Here is an 18,321-nt window from a genome sequence, read left to right as displayed (position 1 = left end):
TCCACTGCAGAGCGGATTGCCTTTTCTCCACAATGCTACTGTAAACTGAACGATGAGATGTGTAGACCAATAATGGCTTTGATGAGATGCGTCAACATTATGGCCATTTAGATGATGCTAGTACTGGAAAAATAATAATAGTCTAGAAAGTAGTCAAAGCAGCAACACATGGACAACAATAGATCCAATTAAAAATATTTTTGTCCTCACTCCTTTGGGGCATTTGTCACTGTAGCCTATATTTGCACAATTAAATGTGTCCTCTCCATTTAACCCAGTAGCAGTGGGTGTTACAGGGGCAGCATTCAGGGTGGAGTTAGGGCTTAAGTGCCTTGCTCAAGGACACTTCACACCAGAATGTTATACTGCGATTAAAAAGAATCCTGCTGCTTATTGTTGTAAATGCGCTACGTTTGGCAGGTGTGAAGGTTCATTCGAATTCTGGTGGGGGTGGATTCAGATTTTTACGGGGGCCAGTTTCGAATTGCAGCCGTCCGTAGGTGCTCTTTGAGAGCGGTTTTGAAGGAATCAAGGGATTCGCATGTCTTAATGACTGTTGGTAGGGCGTTCCACATTTTGGTGGCATAGGAGCGAAAATAATTTAGTCCCTTGTTTGTGCCGAATCTGGGTTGTACATGGTTCGTTGCACTCCCTCTGGTGTTGTGGGTGTGGACTTCGTTAACATTAAGGAAGTATCTAGACAGGTACATGGGTATCTTGGTGGTGTATCGAATCTTGTGGACCAGACCCATTGCAAGATGCTGTACTCTGTCGTCGACCCTAAGCCATTCCAGCCTGTCAAGTGGGCAGGAGTGAGGTGGGTTCGGGGGGTGAGGCCAAGTAGGAGCCTGACCAGTTTGTTTTGGGAAGTCTGGAGCCTAGTTTTAAGGGCTTTAGATGTGCTGTCGTACCAGGAGGTGCATGCATAGTCAAAGAAAACTTGTACGAGGGCTCCTGTTAAGGTCTTCAAGGTGTTTTTGTTGACCAGTGAGGAGATCCTTTACGCTCTATAACATTCGACGAATTAGACCGTTCCTCACCCAGGAGTCAGCCCAGCTCCTAATCCAGACAACAGTCTTGTCAAAACTTGACTATTGTAACTCCCTCATTAATGGCCTACCGGTATGTGCACTTAAGCCCCTCCAACTGATCCAAAATGCCGCAGCTCGCTTGGTGTTCAACCAGCCAAATTTCTCACACGTCTCCCCCCTTCTCTGCTCCCTCCATTGGCTCCCGGTTGCTGCCCGCACAGAATACAAAACTCTGATGCTGGCATTCAAAGCAACCAAAGTCAAGGCTCCCCCATATCTCACAAGTATGATCGTACCCTACAAACCCTCCCGCGCACTCAGATCTGCCAACGCAGGGAAGCTGGAGGTACCTTCATTAAAAACGCCGGGACAACGCTCCACACGTCCCAAACTCTTCTCCCTTCTGGCTCCAAAACTATGGAATGCACTTCCCATCACAGTCAGAACTGCAGCCTCACTCCCAATCTTCCGCCGTAGTCTGAAAACCCACCTCTTCAAACTCCACCATGGCCCGTAGCACTTGCCCTAGCCTACCCCCTTAGATAGCATTTTATGTCGACTTAGGTTTTTAGACAGACTTATAGCTCGTTACGTAGACAGCACTAGAATTGCATTTTATGTAGTCATAGCACTTTATAGTGCACATGTATATTGTATAATATAGTATAGTATGTATAGTTGACATACATACTCCACTGTTACGTTCTTAGTTTATACATGATTCATGATAACTACTTTTTATATATGTGATGTATGCCATGCTTTTGTTTTTGCTTAAATGTAAGTCGCTCTGGATCAAGAGCGTCTGCTAAATGTCTAAATTGTAAATTGTAATCCTGTAGAGGAATCTTGTTCTTTGGTTTACTTTTTTGATTACGTTGGTGGGCATTTTATCACCGGAAAGATTAGCCTCCAGGATGGAACCTAGGTAGGTAATTTCATCTTTATGTGTGATAACATTGTCACCCACTCTAACCAAGAAGCCATTTGCCTTGCTGAGATTACTATTACATCCAAAGAGAATGGATTCAGTTTTTCCAAGGTGTAAAGATAGTTTGTTATCAGCAAGCCAGGTGCAGATTCTACCGAGTTCAGAGCTGAGGGCCTTTTCAACCTGCAGTTTGTTCCTGTCCGAGACTAGCAGTGCCGAGTCATCTGCGAACAGGAACAAGTTGCAGTCACAAGATGAAGTCATGTCGTTTACATATTAGGAACAGTAAAGGCCCTAGTATGCTTCTTTGTGGAACGCCACAGCTCACTGGGGGGGGGGGGGCAGTGTTCCATTCACCTCCACCATCTGTTCTCTCCCGTCCAGGTAGGATATCATCCAGCTCAATGATGTGATATCGAAACCAATTGCTTTTAGCTTGTTAATCCACGTTACGTTGCCCTCACTTTACGTCTTAAGTCCTAACTATTCCTAAGTATGCTTTTAACACCATATATTTCACTGTGTAGTTTATGAATTGAACTCATTGATAACGTTCCCTGCTGCGGTTGGCACAGTCAGTGTAAAGGCAAACACAGCAAGATGCCCATTTCAGAATACTGAAGTACAGGTCTGAATGTGACCTTAGAAACATAGAACATTGGGCCAGGACGCAAACCCATGACCTGGAGGTAGAGACTAGTCAACTCTGATCCCAAAGACCCAAGCTAGTGAAAATAGTGCTGGCTATTTACACTACTTCTTAAACATAATTTAAACAAATTTCCATCAAAATAATTCCTTATTATGGTATATGCAACATTTGTCATTAAAAAATAGGAGATGTACATGCCAAGTGTTTGAAAATCCGCAGGTGTTAATTGGTTAAGATACAGAGTTCACATTCACAAACATACAAAAAGGCAGACAGGGGGGGGGGGGGGGTAAAAACACAACTTCCTAGGTGGAGGTCATAACAATCTGCAATGGAACACTTTAAGACTCCTCCCATCTCTCTCTCTCTCTCAGCACAATGCCATCTGCACCGTAATACTGGAAGCTGTTGTTCCTTTTGATTAAATGTAAATGAGCTGGGGCCGTTTTATCCAGCGTCCTGCGCCCCCCACCACTCCCTACGTTGCATGCATGCACATTGGACACTCACAGCCGGGGGTCCGAACGCTCTCTGAACAGCTTGTGTTGGAGTGTCCAGGCCCGTGTCACCACACCACAGCCGCCTGGGTGGGTGCAGAGGATGCACCACACCACAGCCCCCTGGGTGGGTGAATAGGATGCACCTACCACCACACCACAGCCCCCTGGGTGGGTGCAGAGGATGCACCTACCACCACACCACTGCCCCTGGCTGGGTGCAGAGGATGAACCACAGGCCACCACACCACAGCCCCCTGGGTGGGTGCAGAGGATGCACCTACCACCACACCACAGCCCCCTGGCTGCGTGCAGAGGATGAACCACAGGCCACCACACCACAGCCCCCTGGGTGGGTGCAGAGGATGAACCTACTCTGAGAAAAGGAGGGGGACAATTTAAACTTAGCAATGATGTACTCAACATGTTTTACTAACTAGAAGTCCCGTAGGCAAAATGTATTTGAGTAAAAGTACAGTAGTTTTGGCATAAAAATATACTACAAAATATAAGTTCAACAAAAGAAAACAAAACAGAAGAAAACAAACAAAAAATAGACAAAAGCAGATCTGCAAGCTCACAGCGCTTCACACCGCGACGCATTGTGAGCTTGTAGATCGGCTATTTTCAAATGGCCGAAATGTATAGGGTTGAATTGGTTATTAATGCATGTTTTGTGGTAATCAAAATCTGGTAAAAAAAATAGTAACTAAAGTTTTCACATAATTGTAGTGGAGTAAAAGTATTCAGAAAAATGCACACAAACTGCACAAAGACCCGCACACCGTCTGCACTTGCAAGTGGGGGAAGTAAAAGTATTGTAGAAATTGTAAACTTTGTAAAAAAACTAAACAAAAAACTCAAAATTGTACTGTAATTTAATTTCACACCACTGCCTTTTAGTAGTACCTGGATTCTGTTGTGGTCAAGTTCAAAACCTCTGCCGTTTCTACCTTTGCTTGAATATCACTCACCTATAACTGGGCTAATAATGAGACCACAAACAATAGCTTTTCTTAATCACTTAAAGATGGAGTGCCACGATTTTTGTATTTTTCCAGTTTTTCATGTGTCTATGACACACCCTGGAGTCGTTTGTATGTGCAATGGTGTATTAACTTTGTATTTAGGGTTTCTTCCTGGAGGCTGAACCCTTGACAGTCAAACGGGCCAATGAAATAAACAGTAATATAGTGACACCGCACTAGTATCAGCCACTCCCCTAACCCCTCCCCCTTTATCATACAAATACAGCTGTGGGTGCGGCTTCAGTTCAGGTGGATCACCACCCATCACCAGGCAAACTTAATGAACTGGTGGGCGTGTCCACATAAATACTGTACAATTTTTGGAAAAAGTTCTTCCTCCTTATATATTATAATAATACCTGATCATGTTTTAGGGTGGAAAAAAATCGTGGCACTCCATCTTTAAACGGCAGGCATTCATATTTGGGGTCCAAGTACAGAGACAACTGAGGTCCAGTTTACTAAGTCTAGAAGGTTTAAGACTGTTGGAGGTTAAAAAAACATAACCGTGACTCTCTATTTGACACTTTTTGGAACTCCATAAGGAGGCTGCTATGCCGTGAGGAGGCTTGAAGTAAAGATCAATTTCGGTCTGCTAAACTGGAGATTGGCCCCATCAGAACCATAGAGGATGATGGGTATTTTGGTACACATATGTCTCTAATGACAGGGCAGTGCAAAGGGTGGAGGGGGGAATCACCAGTGCGTATATTTAGCACACTGTTAAGTCTTGTTTCCACTATAGGCTCTAAGGGAACAGTTACACTCTTTTACTTCATGCTTGCTGAATTAATGTTGCACCTTTGTGCTCCACGGTCAAAGAGGGAGGAAAATATTGTTTTGCTGTATTTTTTTTGCCATCAATAGTTAAAGCAACAATTTCTACTGTTGAACTATAGTAGACAAAGCCTGTTTGGTGGCGAATAATTAGATTTTAACCTGCATGCAATACACTGTAAGCACCGCAGTTGCTTTAGTTTACATTGTTGAGGGGCCCTCCTATGTCCAGCTTTTAGTGTGCGTGTAAACACAAACATTAAGAGCTGGACATAGGATATGATTGGGCGGAACGGGATGTATGATGATGTACACGGGTGTGATTTTGTTAACATACTACCAAATTACAGATTACCGGTAGTCAAAATAATATTTTAGTAATTTTACTCACTAAAAAGAAGTTAAGGTTTGCAGTTGCACTGCAGCCTTAACAAAGTTAGAAGTCAGCATGATGTAATAACCAACTGTACCTAACATAGGCCTATAACAAACATTCAAGAATGAATGGTGTGCAGCAGAGGAACTAATGCAGTATTGATGCAAAGGGGAGCTTCAACAATAGCTGCCACTGTGTGAATAGCTTCAGAGAAGCAGAACTATTCTTTGCTTACGTTTAATGTTGCATACAGTACACACACGGCATACATAAGCCATCTCAGCAGAGTGAGGCTGAGACACGATTTGCAAGACAAAACGCTGCAGACGCGACACGTTGTTAGCTTGCAGATCTGCGTTTTTTTGTGTGCAACCACAGAGAGTAGTGGTACTGTGAGTGACACCAGCTGTGCTGAATCTTCTCGGGCTCCTTGATTTTGTCTTCTGAAGAGGCATGGGGGCTCTGAGGTACACATTGCCAATGACGTCTGAACGATGAACCTATTGAGTCACTGTTTGACTGTCCTTGTAACCACGAACAAGGAAATCATGTGAAGGCTAAAACGCTCCCATCCACTCCCATGTTAGAGCATTTTTGTCTTTGTCTCCACCAGGCCGAAGGCATGGGGAGAGAGTATGTTTTGCCCTCCGTCCATGTGTCCGTCCGTCCGTCCGTCTGTCCGTCTGTTAAGTTAACAGCTAATCTCCGGCATCGTTAAGCAATAATGCATATATCTAACCCTAACCCCATGAAGCCTTGAATTCATGGACATTTGTTTTGTTTTTGTCCTGAGCCAATAATTTGATGACCAGCGGAGTCAGTCCGAATCCTACCGGACACACGCTCATCAAATTATTGGCTCAGGAGTGCGACAAAGCAAAAAACATCTCCATGATTTCAAGGCTTCATGGGTCGAAGGTTGTACTTCATAGTTAACATCTTGTGTACAGGTACACAAGTATGGCCTACTTGTGAGCAAGCAGAGTGCGTCATGAGTTGCGCTCACCACTGCTGGTACGACTGCTGCTCTGAGTCCTAAAGCTCTCTGCTGCTGTCTGGGTACGACTGCTGCTCTGAGTCCTAGAGCTCTCTGCTGCTGTCTGGGTACAACTGCTGCTCTGAATCCTAGAGCTCTCTGCTGCTGTCTGGGTACAACTGCTGCTCTGAGTCCTAGAGCTCTCTGCTGCTGTCTGGGTACAACTGCTGCTCTGAGTCCTAGAGCTCTCTGCTATTCTAAATCCTTTAGACACGTTATTGACCTTAAACCAACCTTGAAATGTACCTTAGTTACGTCACCAAGAATGGTGGTCCCTTATTGGCTGTTGGAGGGCGCACGCACACACACGCGTGCGTGCATGGGGGGGAAACAATAAAGCCACCAATGAAAAGAAATAGCTCACTGTCAGCTATTGTAATGCAACAGCTGCAGCCATTTAAATTGCTCAAGATACAGTATATGATGCATTTCCATGCAGTCCACTGACTGATAATGCCATCAGGCCTCATATCAATGCTTTTTTGAAAAACAGGCAGGAAACCTGTCCAACCCGTTCTACAACATCCACTCCAGCATGCTAGATCATTTTAATTGGCTACACCTGTAGTGGACGATGTCTTCATCACCTGCCTTTCCCATAATCAAATAAGGGGGTATTGGAATATGGAGGGAAAAAAAGTAAATGATTGATTTACTCACATCACCACCAGCTGCAAGTAGGGCACCATTGGCTTCTGCCATATTCATATAGTTGTTGTTGTTCTGGAACTGCAAGTGAAAGAGAGAAAAACAAAACACACGATCAACCCTGCTGACCTCAAGATAACATCAGCCAGTGGTGTTGGTTGTACAGGCGCTTGCCTTTCACAAAGGACGGCACATCCATTCAAACAGCATGTCACACTTTGCTTTGAATGTTTACACATTGAGTTAACCCCTCGAGCTCCTTACACATGCGAGTTCTGCCACTTTTTAGCCGATTATTGTGACGTGAAGAGAGCGGGGTCTGTGAGAGGCCCGGGCCCGATTCAGAGCAAGGTAATGAGAATCTGGCCCGGCTATTCAGGCCTTATGGAATGGCAATTAAGGATGTGTTTGCATCACAAAAGAAAAGCATCAAGATTCAGTGGCAGGTTATTAACTTCAAGTAACCTGTTTGGGTGGGTGGGGTGGGGGGGGAGACTAGTGTTATTGAGAGAAAACAGATAGTGGAGAGCATCTGTAGAGCATGCATGTAGCTGTGTAGTTGTGGCTCAGTGCATTCTGCATTGATGAGGTTTTGTTGGCCATGTTCCTCTGTGTTCTGGACTTGTAAATGGAAAATATGACCTTTTCAATGTTCTAAAGCCCATCATAAGGGCCTTTTTTACGCCACTGTTTATCAATGTTACAAAAGGTAAATAACGTTTTTTTTACAGCCTCAGACTCCATGTAAATCATATCTTTTGCAGTCACATGGCTGTCAAGTCTTTGCATATAAAGCTCACGCATCAAATTTAAGTGCCAGGACACATCCACAATCTAATGCATTACAACCAACAGCAACAAAGGCAGTGGTTGGTGACAACACAGCATTTGAACAGAGGCCACAACATTGTAATCACAGATTGGGGCTATTAAAATGTAGGTAGGCAATAAAAAAATGTGTGCTTTGGTTAAGAAATATGTCCCCCCCACCTCCCCAGCTTCAACCACTCGCCCCAACCCACACACAGCCTGCTGGCAAAATGGCAGCCACTTCCTTTCTTCTGAGACACAAGCATGCTGACAGGTAGGAACAATGGGACATAGAATGAAGAATTATGGGCTAGCAGCTGGGCCCTGGAGCACAATGCACCTCTCTGTGAGCGAGGAGCACAGCCCCTGCCTACACGGCCTGCAGGAGAAAGAGAATCACACACACAGGAGTTGTGTCTTCATGAAGTTTCCACCGAGAACACTTTCTGTTATTCGCAACAAAAGCACAGGAGTAATCTCTTTTGTGTGTTGATTACAAAAGTCTCTCTTTCTTCAAATATGAATTCTGAATAACTTCAGTAAGACAGAGAGGGGGGGATAGAGGGGGGGGGGGGGGGGGAGTTTGGGGAAAAATGGTTTCTTATCTTAGCAAAAGGCCAAACAATAGCAGAAACAAATTAGGATCAAAACGAAATGAGGAGTGCATTAATATACTTCCCAATCCTTTGTGGGGATTTTTTTCCTCCTTTTCTTCCAAACTGGTTAGTATGCGAATGTAATTACTGAAAGAACTGCTGCTAATCAACTACGAATGGTATCCATTAATTAGTCTATGCCCTGGAGAGAGACAAGAGAGAATCAGCAGCAATGTTAACAGCGTTACGCACCAATGAGACGGGAGGGGAGGGGGGGAGAAAGCCACAAGCTATTCTAGCAGTTGGCAAAGCAGGTGTTTTTTTCTGGTGGTGTAGGGGGGGGGGCTTCACAGTTCTTAGTGCTGGTCTTACCTGAATTCCCCCTCGGGGATCAATAAAGTATCTATCTATCTACGGAGCTGTCCCACTGAACTAGATCTAAAGCCTAGTTTAGACACCAACACATCTCAATGGGACAAACACGTTTTAAGCCCTTTGTCGTACGACAGTGTCGTGTGTTGTAAGCAGCAGATCCACAAGTTCACAGATCATTGTTGTCACATCACAGGTGTAAAACACTGGCTGATGGTCGTTTTCATTGCTTCCAGAAAGAGAAAGAAAGCAATGGGGGGGAAGAAAGGTATGTGCATATTTACACATAGCAGCCATATATCCATTAATACAGTATGTATGAGTTTAGACATAAGGTCTATGAGTGTAGCAGTTGCTGGTATACTGTTCATGATATAGACATTAAGGTGAAACTATTGGTTGAGGTCAAAGTTCACCAAATGTGACGACAAGCGAAGCAGAAAAAGCCAATTTCCTTTGCCATCGCAAAGACTGGAAGTGAACAGGTGGCTGGGTGAATAATATTCAATTTGTGCATGTGTGTGCCCTAACTAACACACCCAGCCACATGACCACGTGCACGCACTAATGCAGAAGCACATGGGCAAACCTCAAGTGGGAGTGTGGGACGCATCCGTCAATAAGTAGCACTCCCTCGCTCTCCTCGCTATGTGCAACTCTGAGACCTGACATGGCTGGGTTACGTCAGACACTCGCTGGTAATTAACCTTACGCCAGGGCTTATCAGGGAAGTGTTACCCTGTCCCCTTCTTCGTCTCTCAGATAACAAATTGAAGTCTCAGAGATATCCCCCCTCTATTCAAACACAAGGAACATTGTACCGATTGTGTGGAGAGATAAGTCCTCTGTGCTGGGCTGTCTCTGTTTCCTCCACCCCTGCGTTTCTCGGGATGAGAGTAAGACTTTTCAGAAGAAGGGTGATAAAACAATAGCTCCTCATTGTGACGAGGAGTTCTATGGAAATTCTGGGAAGGCCTCGAGAGAACATGTATGGATCTGTGAGCTTCACCACGTTTTTAATGGGAATTCTGCCACTGCAGTTGTAGTTGAACATTCACCCGTACAACATTCAGGGTGTACAGGGTTTAACGTTCCTGCCCACCACTGTTTTAGAACCGTTTTCCCCCTAAAATACAGTATGTCACGTATGTCTACGAGAATATCAGTTTCCATTTAATTACGACAGATTGGAAATAATCAATTGGAAGTAGTCAAACTTGACGTTTGACTACTTAAACCCCAGTATCCCTATTCTGGGGCAAACAAATTCACAAAAAATAGCGAAGGATCCACAAGTCCCTAAAAACCGGATGTCACTTACGATGCATGTTGTGACGGATCGGATATTTTACTTTCGCTTGGAGAGCACACAGTCTTTGGCTATGGACCGTCGAATGGATGTGCGCGGCGATCAAGATGAACGGTTCATTTTCTGTTTACATCATCACCTAGCAACCCAGTGCTAATGTAAGTAGCATTACGACTCGAGCCATTATAAACACTAGAAAGACTTAGATCTACATCAATGCCGACAGGCCGTATTCATTTATAAGACGCAGATCTACTCCAATGGCGGCAAAAGTGTTAAGTATGGAGGGTCTAAGTATTCTGCAGCACCCCTGGACTTCTAGGCACACTATATGGTGCATAAAAACAGAAACACAAATTTTCAACTCAATTAACTGTTCTGTTGCACATCAGGCTTATGTTGCCAAAACACGGCATGCTGAATATGTACGAATCAAAGGGATTGAAAGTGGCATTAAAATAACTGAAATATATTAATGTAAAAACACAAAAACAACATAAATCACACCCGTGTGAAGTGAGTGGTGCAACTCTGTGTGAGGGTCCCCGGAAGTTCCAGACCCACAGGAACGCGGCCAGGGTGTGTGTGTGTGTGTGTGTGTTAGGCGGTGCAACAGTCACACCTGGTTGTGAAAAACAACAAAAAGCTATTTTCGCGCTCGGACACAGCCAGACAGCTTTCGTGCTCGGACACAGCCAGCCAGGGAGAGACCCAGGGACACACATAGCCGTCTATAGGAGTGGTTGCACTACTAAAAAAAAACATATATACAGTAAGTTCAGTTGCTGACGACCTGATCCTCATTACCTTCATTAGCAGCTACACAATCGAGCGAGGGGGCCAAGCAGCACTAATTAGCGGTGTGGGATTGTGTGGACTCCCTAGTCTCTGCAGGGCATGTTTTATTGTGCGTCCGGGGCCCTTTAAGATCAGCACCACATCTCCTCAGAGGACTGTGACTAACACCCCAAGAAATGTCCCAAGCCACCAGTATCAATCTCTGCCGTTAAAAGCCTCGCATGCATCACCGCCATGGTGAAGCCTAGGCCGAGAGTATCAGCGGAGGACAACCACACAGCAAGCGAGGGAGCGCTGGATCTTGTTATTGTTATTCTCCATTCATTTTCAGAGAGAGAGAGAGAGAGATGGAGGGGTGGGGGTGCATAATGCTCATGGCCGTGCCGATTGAGTCAAATGCCAGATGAAATTAAGTGTGATTGGAGCAATCGCGCAGCTGACTGTAAAGAGGGCCCACACCGAAATGGGTCAGCATAGCACAATGAACGTTCTGTAATTAAAATGATGAGTGGGAGTTGGACGAAAGAAAAAAAAGCCTCGTTAGGGGGGCAAACATTGCTACTGTGTGTGTGCATGACATGTCTTTTTTTTTTGGGGGGGGGGGGGGGGGGAGCATAGACTTGGCCCGTTTAACATGGATGGAAAGGCTGGGAGATCAGTTGAACATGGCAGGATATAATGCCCCTGACAGACACTCTAGCCAAAAGCCATTCTGAATGGTTAGCATGCAGTATATCTGTAGGAGTGATATCTAGCCTACAGTATTACTAGTGTGTGTCCATCGATCCATCCATTTGTCTGGCAGTGAATGAGTGTCTGCTTTTCCATTTCTATCATTTGTACTGTGTGAGGTCCCGTCGTCCTTGCATCACATGAGTCTCTAGATGGAAAGTGAAACCTGTCAAAACATCTCTGCATCATGAGACAGTGTCACTAAACAAAGTCGTGAACATGAATTGCACTTGCAAACTTTAGTCACTGTGATGTTTTTTGCTATGTACTCAACCAAAGGGACTGGACAGAAACATCAACAGCAGCAACAACAGAAGCAACAGCTCAGGCAACAGAGAGAGAGAGCAAAGCTTTAAAAGAAGCCCAGCACATCTAAGCTCTGCATGTTTTCCCCGAGATCAGGTCATCCTACTCTCACTCTTCCTTTATCCTGCTAGAGGGCCCTGGCAGAAGGGAACAAACGGCAGAAAAAAAGAGGCTTTAAAATAGCCATGGGATAGGAGTCTTTTATTAACAGTGAATTGCATGGCTAAAGGTGTACTCTGTAATACGAGCAGCACAGCCAGACAGACATGGCTAAACGGCAGAGAAAACAGTGTTCCATCCACTGTTTTTCTTCCTCCTGTGTTGCAGCACCAGCACATTTTTCCCCCAATAACTGTTACACAGAGTAGAATGGAGAGCTTACAGTGGCTGGCGATGCCACTGTGAAAAGACCATACTGTTTAAACATCACATGGAGACACAAAACCAAGCTACTGTACCTCACAGTTAATAGAATGACTAAGACATTATGAAAGCCACTGTGTGCTTGTATGAATGAACAGTATTATGACCCCCCCTCACTTTTCTTCCTCTACTCTCTCGGTGCCGATAATATTTCCAGTATACTGTGATACTTTGTATTCGAAATTGTTTCTCATGCTTTATTTGGGTAGGTTGGTAGCTTTATTAAATCAGGCGAACTGCAACAAGTCAGTTACTCGCCATTTAAATGGGAGCATTTGAATTCATGGAGTACACGTAGGTGTGTTTACTTCATTTCCCTGCCAAATAAAACCTATATGCTGTTATAGCGATATATATCACTCTTGTTGTTAACCCCAGTCTCGGAACGATTCGTGCCAAAAAAAAAGAAGTATTTCCAGAGGGAAATGAGCAGTTTTATACAGCTATTATGGCAAACGAAATTATTTCAACCTCGGGGCAATACACAATATTACACCAACATGACCCCATCTCACCTTCAGTGAGATGGAGTAACCACACAAATCCGATTCCTATCAGTAAACATGAACTGGACCCGGTCTGAAGAAGACCCCCATCACAAGATCATCATCAGTATGGTCATACACATGGAAAACATTTACTGTATACTTTTTAACCACTTTCAACATGGCATCCCTATTTTGGGCATGTCATTATAACACTTTCAAATTTTTCAAAAATAGGGAATCTACAAGCTCACAAAGCTTGTGTGCTTGTAGGCTGACTATATTTGCACTGTTGGTACGTACAGTAGGTAAGTTGGTACGTAGAAAACAGGGTATCAACACTTCATTTGGTTTGATTTTGGTAAAAGATAATACACTAATAACTTAAACCCAGCAACATACATTAAAGTGTAATGAAACACTCCTTTCCAATGTGGTCGTCATGACCTACACATAACTAAAAAGAAATAGTCCAATAAATTACATAAACCGTTTGGCCGCCAGGATTAATGAATCTATATATCGCGCATTGCCAAGGTTTTATCGCGTGCAACCCTCATTTTGAAGAGCCAAATATCCGTAACTGGATGTTACAATGTCAAAATGCTGTGTGTGGTGTCTTCACCGGTTGTTGTTCTCTCAGTCGGTGGTGGAAAAACCAGACCACGAATATCGCAGTGCCTGTGTTTTCACCAGAAACGACATTCATTGCGCCGATTTGGAAATACAGGCCTTTGAAAGCAGCACATAGAGTGCAAGTGGATGCACGCACATCTTCAAAATGGCCGCGGCCACTGTCCCACTTTGACTGTTATGCTAACGAGTGGCAGCTAACGATTCGATTGGATCAAACCCGCTAAACCCGTGTTTTTTTTTCCATTGTCTTTCCCTGCCGAATCCACTAAACCCGAAGAAATACCGGCTTTGTCGCGGACATCCTGACAAGGACGACGCTTTATGATGACGTAACCGGACATCGACCCATCACTGGCTTCAGTGGCTTGCAAGGGCTTCTGGGAAACTACACAAACGCACACAACCCCATAAGAAACCCATGTCTCAGAGATCTCAGGTAGTGAATTCTACTATTCATATTGCTAGCTTCAAGTTAACCAATTTAATGCAGAAGATGGCTGTCATGAATATATCTCCCAGAATACACCTGAGGTAACAGCGTAGGAGGGGGGGATCGTACATGCAAACTGTTACAATCAAAAGAAAGCTGCTTCCGGCTGCCTGGAGTTATTGTGTAATGTATCGGAGGTTCAGGCCCTGAACCTCCGATACATTACACAATAATGCCTAGTTCAGACCAAAGAGACAAACGTTTTGTTTTGTCGTCCAGTGTCACTGCATCCGCAAGCTGCAGGTCTGTTATTTTTCAACAAAGTATACCGCCGTACGGCCGAGCATGAACTCAGCTTTTATAAAGTTGCAGAGAAAAATCGCAGAGGTCTGAATTACACCTTTTAACAGCCAGAGTTGCAGTGTCAGGTCTGTCTGTCTCTCAGCAGGTAAGACAACGTGGACACATTCCACCTCCATCCTGTCCAAAACCCCCAGAACTAATTTAATCAAGAACGTTAGTCCTTTTCCAGAAACGTATCAACTGCTGACAAGTGATTTCACAGTTACCACCAGTAACTTTTTACCAATACCACAATGTAGAAATACTCCGTTACAAGTAAAAGCCTGGTATTCAATATTTACTTCAGTAAAAGCACAGGCATCAAAATGTACTTAAAGTGCAAAAAGTAAAAGCACCCATGCATAATGTCCCATTTACAAAAGGAAAAGTATTAAAAAACTTTTGAAAATGGCAGATCAAGCTCACAACACGTCGCATCGCACCGCGTCATGAGCTTGTAGATATAAGTATACAGGAGTGAAGTGGTAAATGTTATAGTACTTTTATTAGAAAAAGCACAGCATTTGCGTAAATTTATTTAGTTACTTTACACCACTGGTTACCGGTTGAGCTCCTTAACCCATTCTGACCTGAGATCAGATTCATACGAGGTTTCCACTGGACACACACTGGTCTGATTAACCCATTCTGACCTGAGATCAGATTCTAAAAATGTCAGTCGTTCTTCGATTTTTCAAAAATAGCAGACCTACAAGCTCCTATGAGCTTGTAGATCTGCTATTTTTCAATAGCTAAAGCATAACATGATGCTGAACATCAAAACGGGTTCCCGGTCAGAATGGGTTAATCACAGCCTAGCCACTGTTTTCTTCAACAGGATGCCTGTGCTAATATGTTCACCAGTAGGCGCTATAAAAACTAAAATAAAACACCACAGTTAAAAACTCCAATCCAGACAAACCAAGTAATTTGCTTTGTACTATTATAATTCTGGGGGTATGGGGCAATTTCCTTTTTGGCCTGATCCAACGCCAACATGGAGTCTTATTTAACACATGGGGAGGAAGAGACACACACATGCCCAAACAAGGCAGCACCCTTTCCTCTCCTTCCATTTCAGCATGGGAAAATCCTCTGTGTAAATTTAAAGCAGCACTATGTAACTACAGTATAGCATATTATGTCCCACGAAATTATTAAGCAATAACATATATAACAATAACAACAATAATCCTCCTTCCATATATGCATAGAGTCAGGGGGTCCCTGCTAGGGGGCGGGGCTTGACTGCATTAGTATGTATAGAGTCAGGGGGTCCCTGCTAGGGGCTTGACTGCATTAGTATGTATAGAGTCAGGGGGTCCCTGCTAGGGGCTTGACTGCATTAGTATGTATAGGGGGTGGGGAGACATGAGTTTCATCCTGGCATTTGCCAATGCAGCAAGGCAGTCAAGACTGGCCAATCACAGTGCATCCTCGGTGGACATGCTTGCAGAGACTCTTGGGTAATGAAGTCAAAGGCTGCCATGTTATTTGTGTCCAAAGTGACCACTGATATCCCAAACTAGTGCTGCTTTAACTAAGTGTGTAAAAAAGCACTCATTTGGATTAAAAAAAACGTTTACATTCTTAGTAAAAATTCAAACTCCTGTGTGGATGATAGATGATAGAGTTGCATTTATAACTCTGAGAAAGTACACATGTAAAGGTTTACATTTCATGGCCATCACGCAGAAACCTTGTACCTCCAAACAGTGTTACACAAAAAGTAGCACATTTTTTGCAATTTGTCCGAAAAGTACGAGTTCTGGACTGTCCGGTTTAAACCAAAACTGTAGCATATCTTGTACGCTTTACATGAGTCACTGCACCGTGTTTCGAGCTTGTAGATCTGCTACTTTTGAAACCTTTTGTGTGATGTAGTATGATCAAGTAGGACATTCATTAAGGGAAAAAACACAATAAGTTAAGACATGGAGATAGGTTTCTGTCCGACAGCAACGATATGAGGGTTTCCACCCGACCGCAACGAATGTGTACTTTCTCGAGAGTTAAATGAACACTCGGTGACTCGGGCATTTTACTGTGTACATACAAAATCTCCAGGGGAAGGTTACCTTCTTGTTTCCGTGGTCGCTCCTGACCAAATACACGCTCATTTACAACCCCATTCAGTGTAAACACTTGTGCAGCTGCCTCTGTGGTGATCACAGGGTCCCATTCACACCCAGCAGGACGCCGTACATGCAGTGCCAAGCTGACATATCGTCACTGTCGGGCAGAAACCTCTTAACTTCACACAAGAGCATCAAAAGTAGCAGATCTACAAGCTCAGAGACACATTTCGAGTTTGTCAATCTGCTACTTTTGGATTTGAATCCTGAAAAGGACATATGAGGTTTCCACACGACAGAGACGATATAGCTACAGATACTGTACGTGTCCTCGTCCCCCACCTATGTATGCAGGAGTCAATTTGCAAAGCAACTCGGCGGCACGCCGTGTCTGTCTGTCCACAGCGGCAGTGGCTTCCGAGCCGTGTTCTGATCTGTAGGCCCCAATCGATTGGTAATTCAGTTTACAGCTGAAAATCATTAGTTCCACCCGGGCCCAGCAGCAGCACTGTCTTTCTGTCCTCTCATGAGGACCATCGGTACACGGCTACGAGGCAGCAGTGTCCAGGGGAAGTTCTCTCAGCGGAGGCAGCGAAATAAAATCTCATGACTGAAAACTTTTGTTAGGCCACATCACAATCTGTGATTTGTGAAACAGAGTTGTTTCCTAAACAATTGGCACAGTATGTCAAATTATTTCAGATTGCAAATTGCTAAAAAAATCTGAAAATCAGGTATAAGCATTTTTCAAACTGCTCAAAATAAGTGACCAAAGTCACTTCGTGACTCCTTGGTCCCTTAAAAAATAGCAGCTCTACAAGCCGCGAGCTTGTCGGTCTACAATTCACAATTTTCTTTTTAATCTACTTTCGAATACTTGTACGCATGTAGTTTGCATACTCTAGTATCAACTCTCACTTGCCTAAGAGTATCTATTACTTTGACTCGAGCACAGGGGTCGAGTACTTTGTCCTGCGATGTGCTGGGCGGCAGGAGAAACGGGTCTGAGAGGGAAGCTTTGAAACCTTATCTGGGATCTGAATCAGGCTGATGACAGCCGTTTGAGAAGATAATCAGAGAACACAGTGCTTATTATCTCCTCTTTTACACTGTGCTCTGGCTTGTTGTGTGGCTTGGCTTAGCGTCATTGCAGATCTGTTTACTTTAGCAAATCTAGGGAACCTGGAGGACGGCGTTAAACCCTCGCTGGGGGTGTCAACATGGCAATATAAAAGACCACCTGTTTTCCTGGACCTGTACCAGTGTGCTTGGTGTTTGATCAGAGGCTGTATTAATTACCAGTGTTAACGTCCCATGTGGAGCATAGGCTCGCCGACATGGTGAGAATGACATTCAGCGATGCTCAGTCGTTTAGCATCTGTAATGTGAGTGCAGGGAATTAGAGATCATCGGTCTGCCTCTTGAGTTGAGAGTTAACCCATTAAGACCACGGGCCGATTCTACGAATGTCTTCTAAAGCAGTTTTCTGAAAAAAACGTTATATCAGTAGCTTTGGGGACCGCAGGCCTGGGCAAACGAACCAGCTAGGAAATCTGGTCTAGGAATGGGAGTGAACCTTGAATTTTGCTAACCAATAACGCAAATCAGTGTGACATCAGTGTTCTCCACTGTGTTCCAACGGCAACAGGGAGGAGAGAGTAGGAGGGGGCGGGCGCACAGATCGGTGAACTAATAGGCTGTTTTCGCGTGCACATTTGAATCCTCCCCTCTAGAACAGAAATCACACTGGCTAGGTCCTAGGGCAGGGCATCAGTGGTTCTAACCCTAACCCTCTAGAACAGACATCACACTGGCTAGGGCAGGGCATCAGTGGTTCTAACCCTAACCCAACAGAAATCACACTGGCTAGGGCAGGGTATCAGTGGTTCTAACCCTAACCCAAACGAAATCACACTGGCTAGGGCAGGGTATCAGTGGTTCTAACCCTAACCCAAACGAAATCACACTGGCTAGGGCAGGGTATCAGTGGTTCTAGAACCAAAATCACACTGGCTAGGGCAGGGTATCAGT

The 18,321-nt window shown here is 44.3% G+C and overlaps 1 protein-coding gene across 1 annotated transcript in view; it reads right to left on the bottom strand.

Annotated features, from left to right (window-relative positions):
* The window catches only part of tox3 (TOX high mobility group box family member 3), a 70,181-nt gene that overhangs the window by 25,173 nt on the left and 26,687 nt on the right, over positions 1-18,321 (bottom strand). Inside the window, exon 2 of the mRNA XM_080772531.1 lies at positions 6,989-7,057. Within this exon, the coding sequence (XP_080628657.1) occupies positions 6,989-7,057 (69 nt within the window). The remainder of the gene's footprint in view (positions 1-6,988; positions 7,058-18,321) is intronic.

Source organism: Protomyctophum bolini (assembly GCF_963924005.1).
Source record: "Protomyctophum bolini genome assembly, chromosome: 1".
Lineage (NCBI taxonomy): Eukaryota > Metazoa > Chordata > Actinopteri > Myctophiformes > Myctophidae > Protomyctophum > Protomyctophum bolini.
Note: the sequence above shows the minus strand (reverse complement) of the source record. Positions and strands in the feature narration are given on the sequence as shown.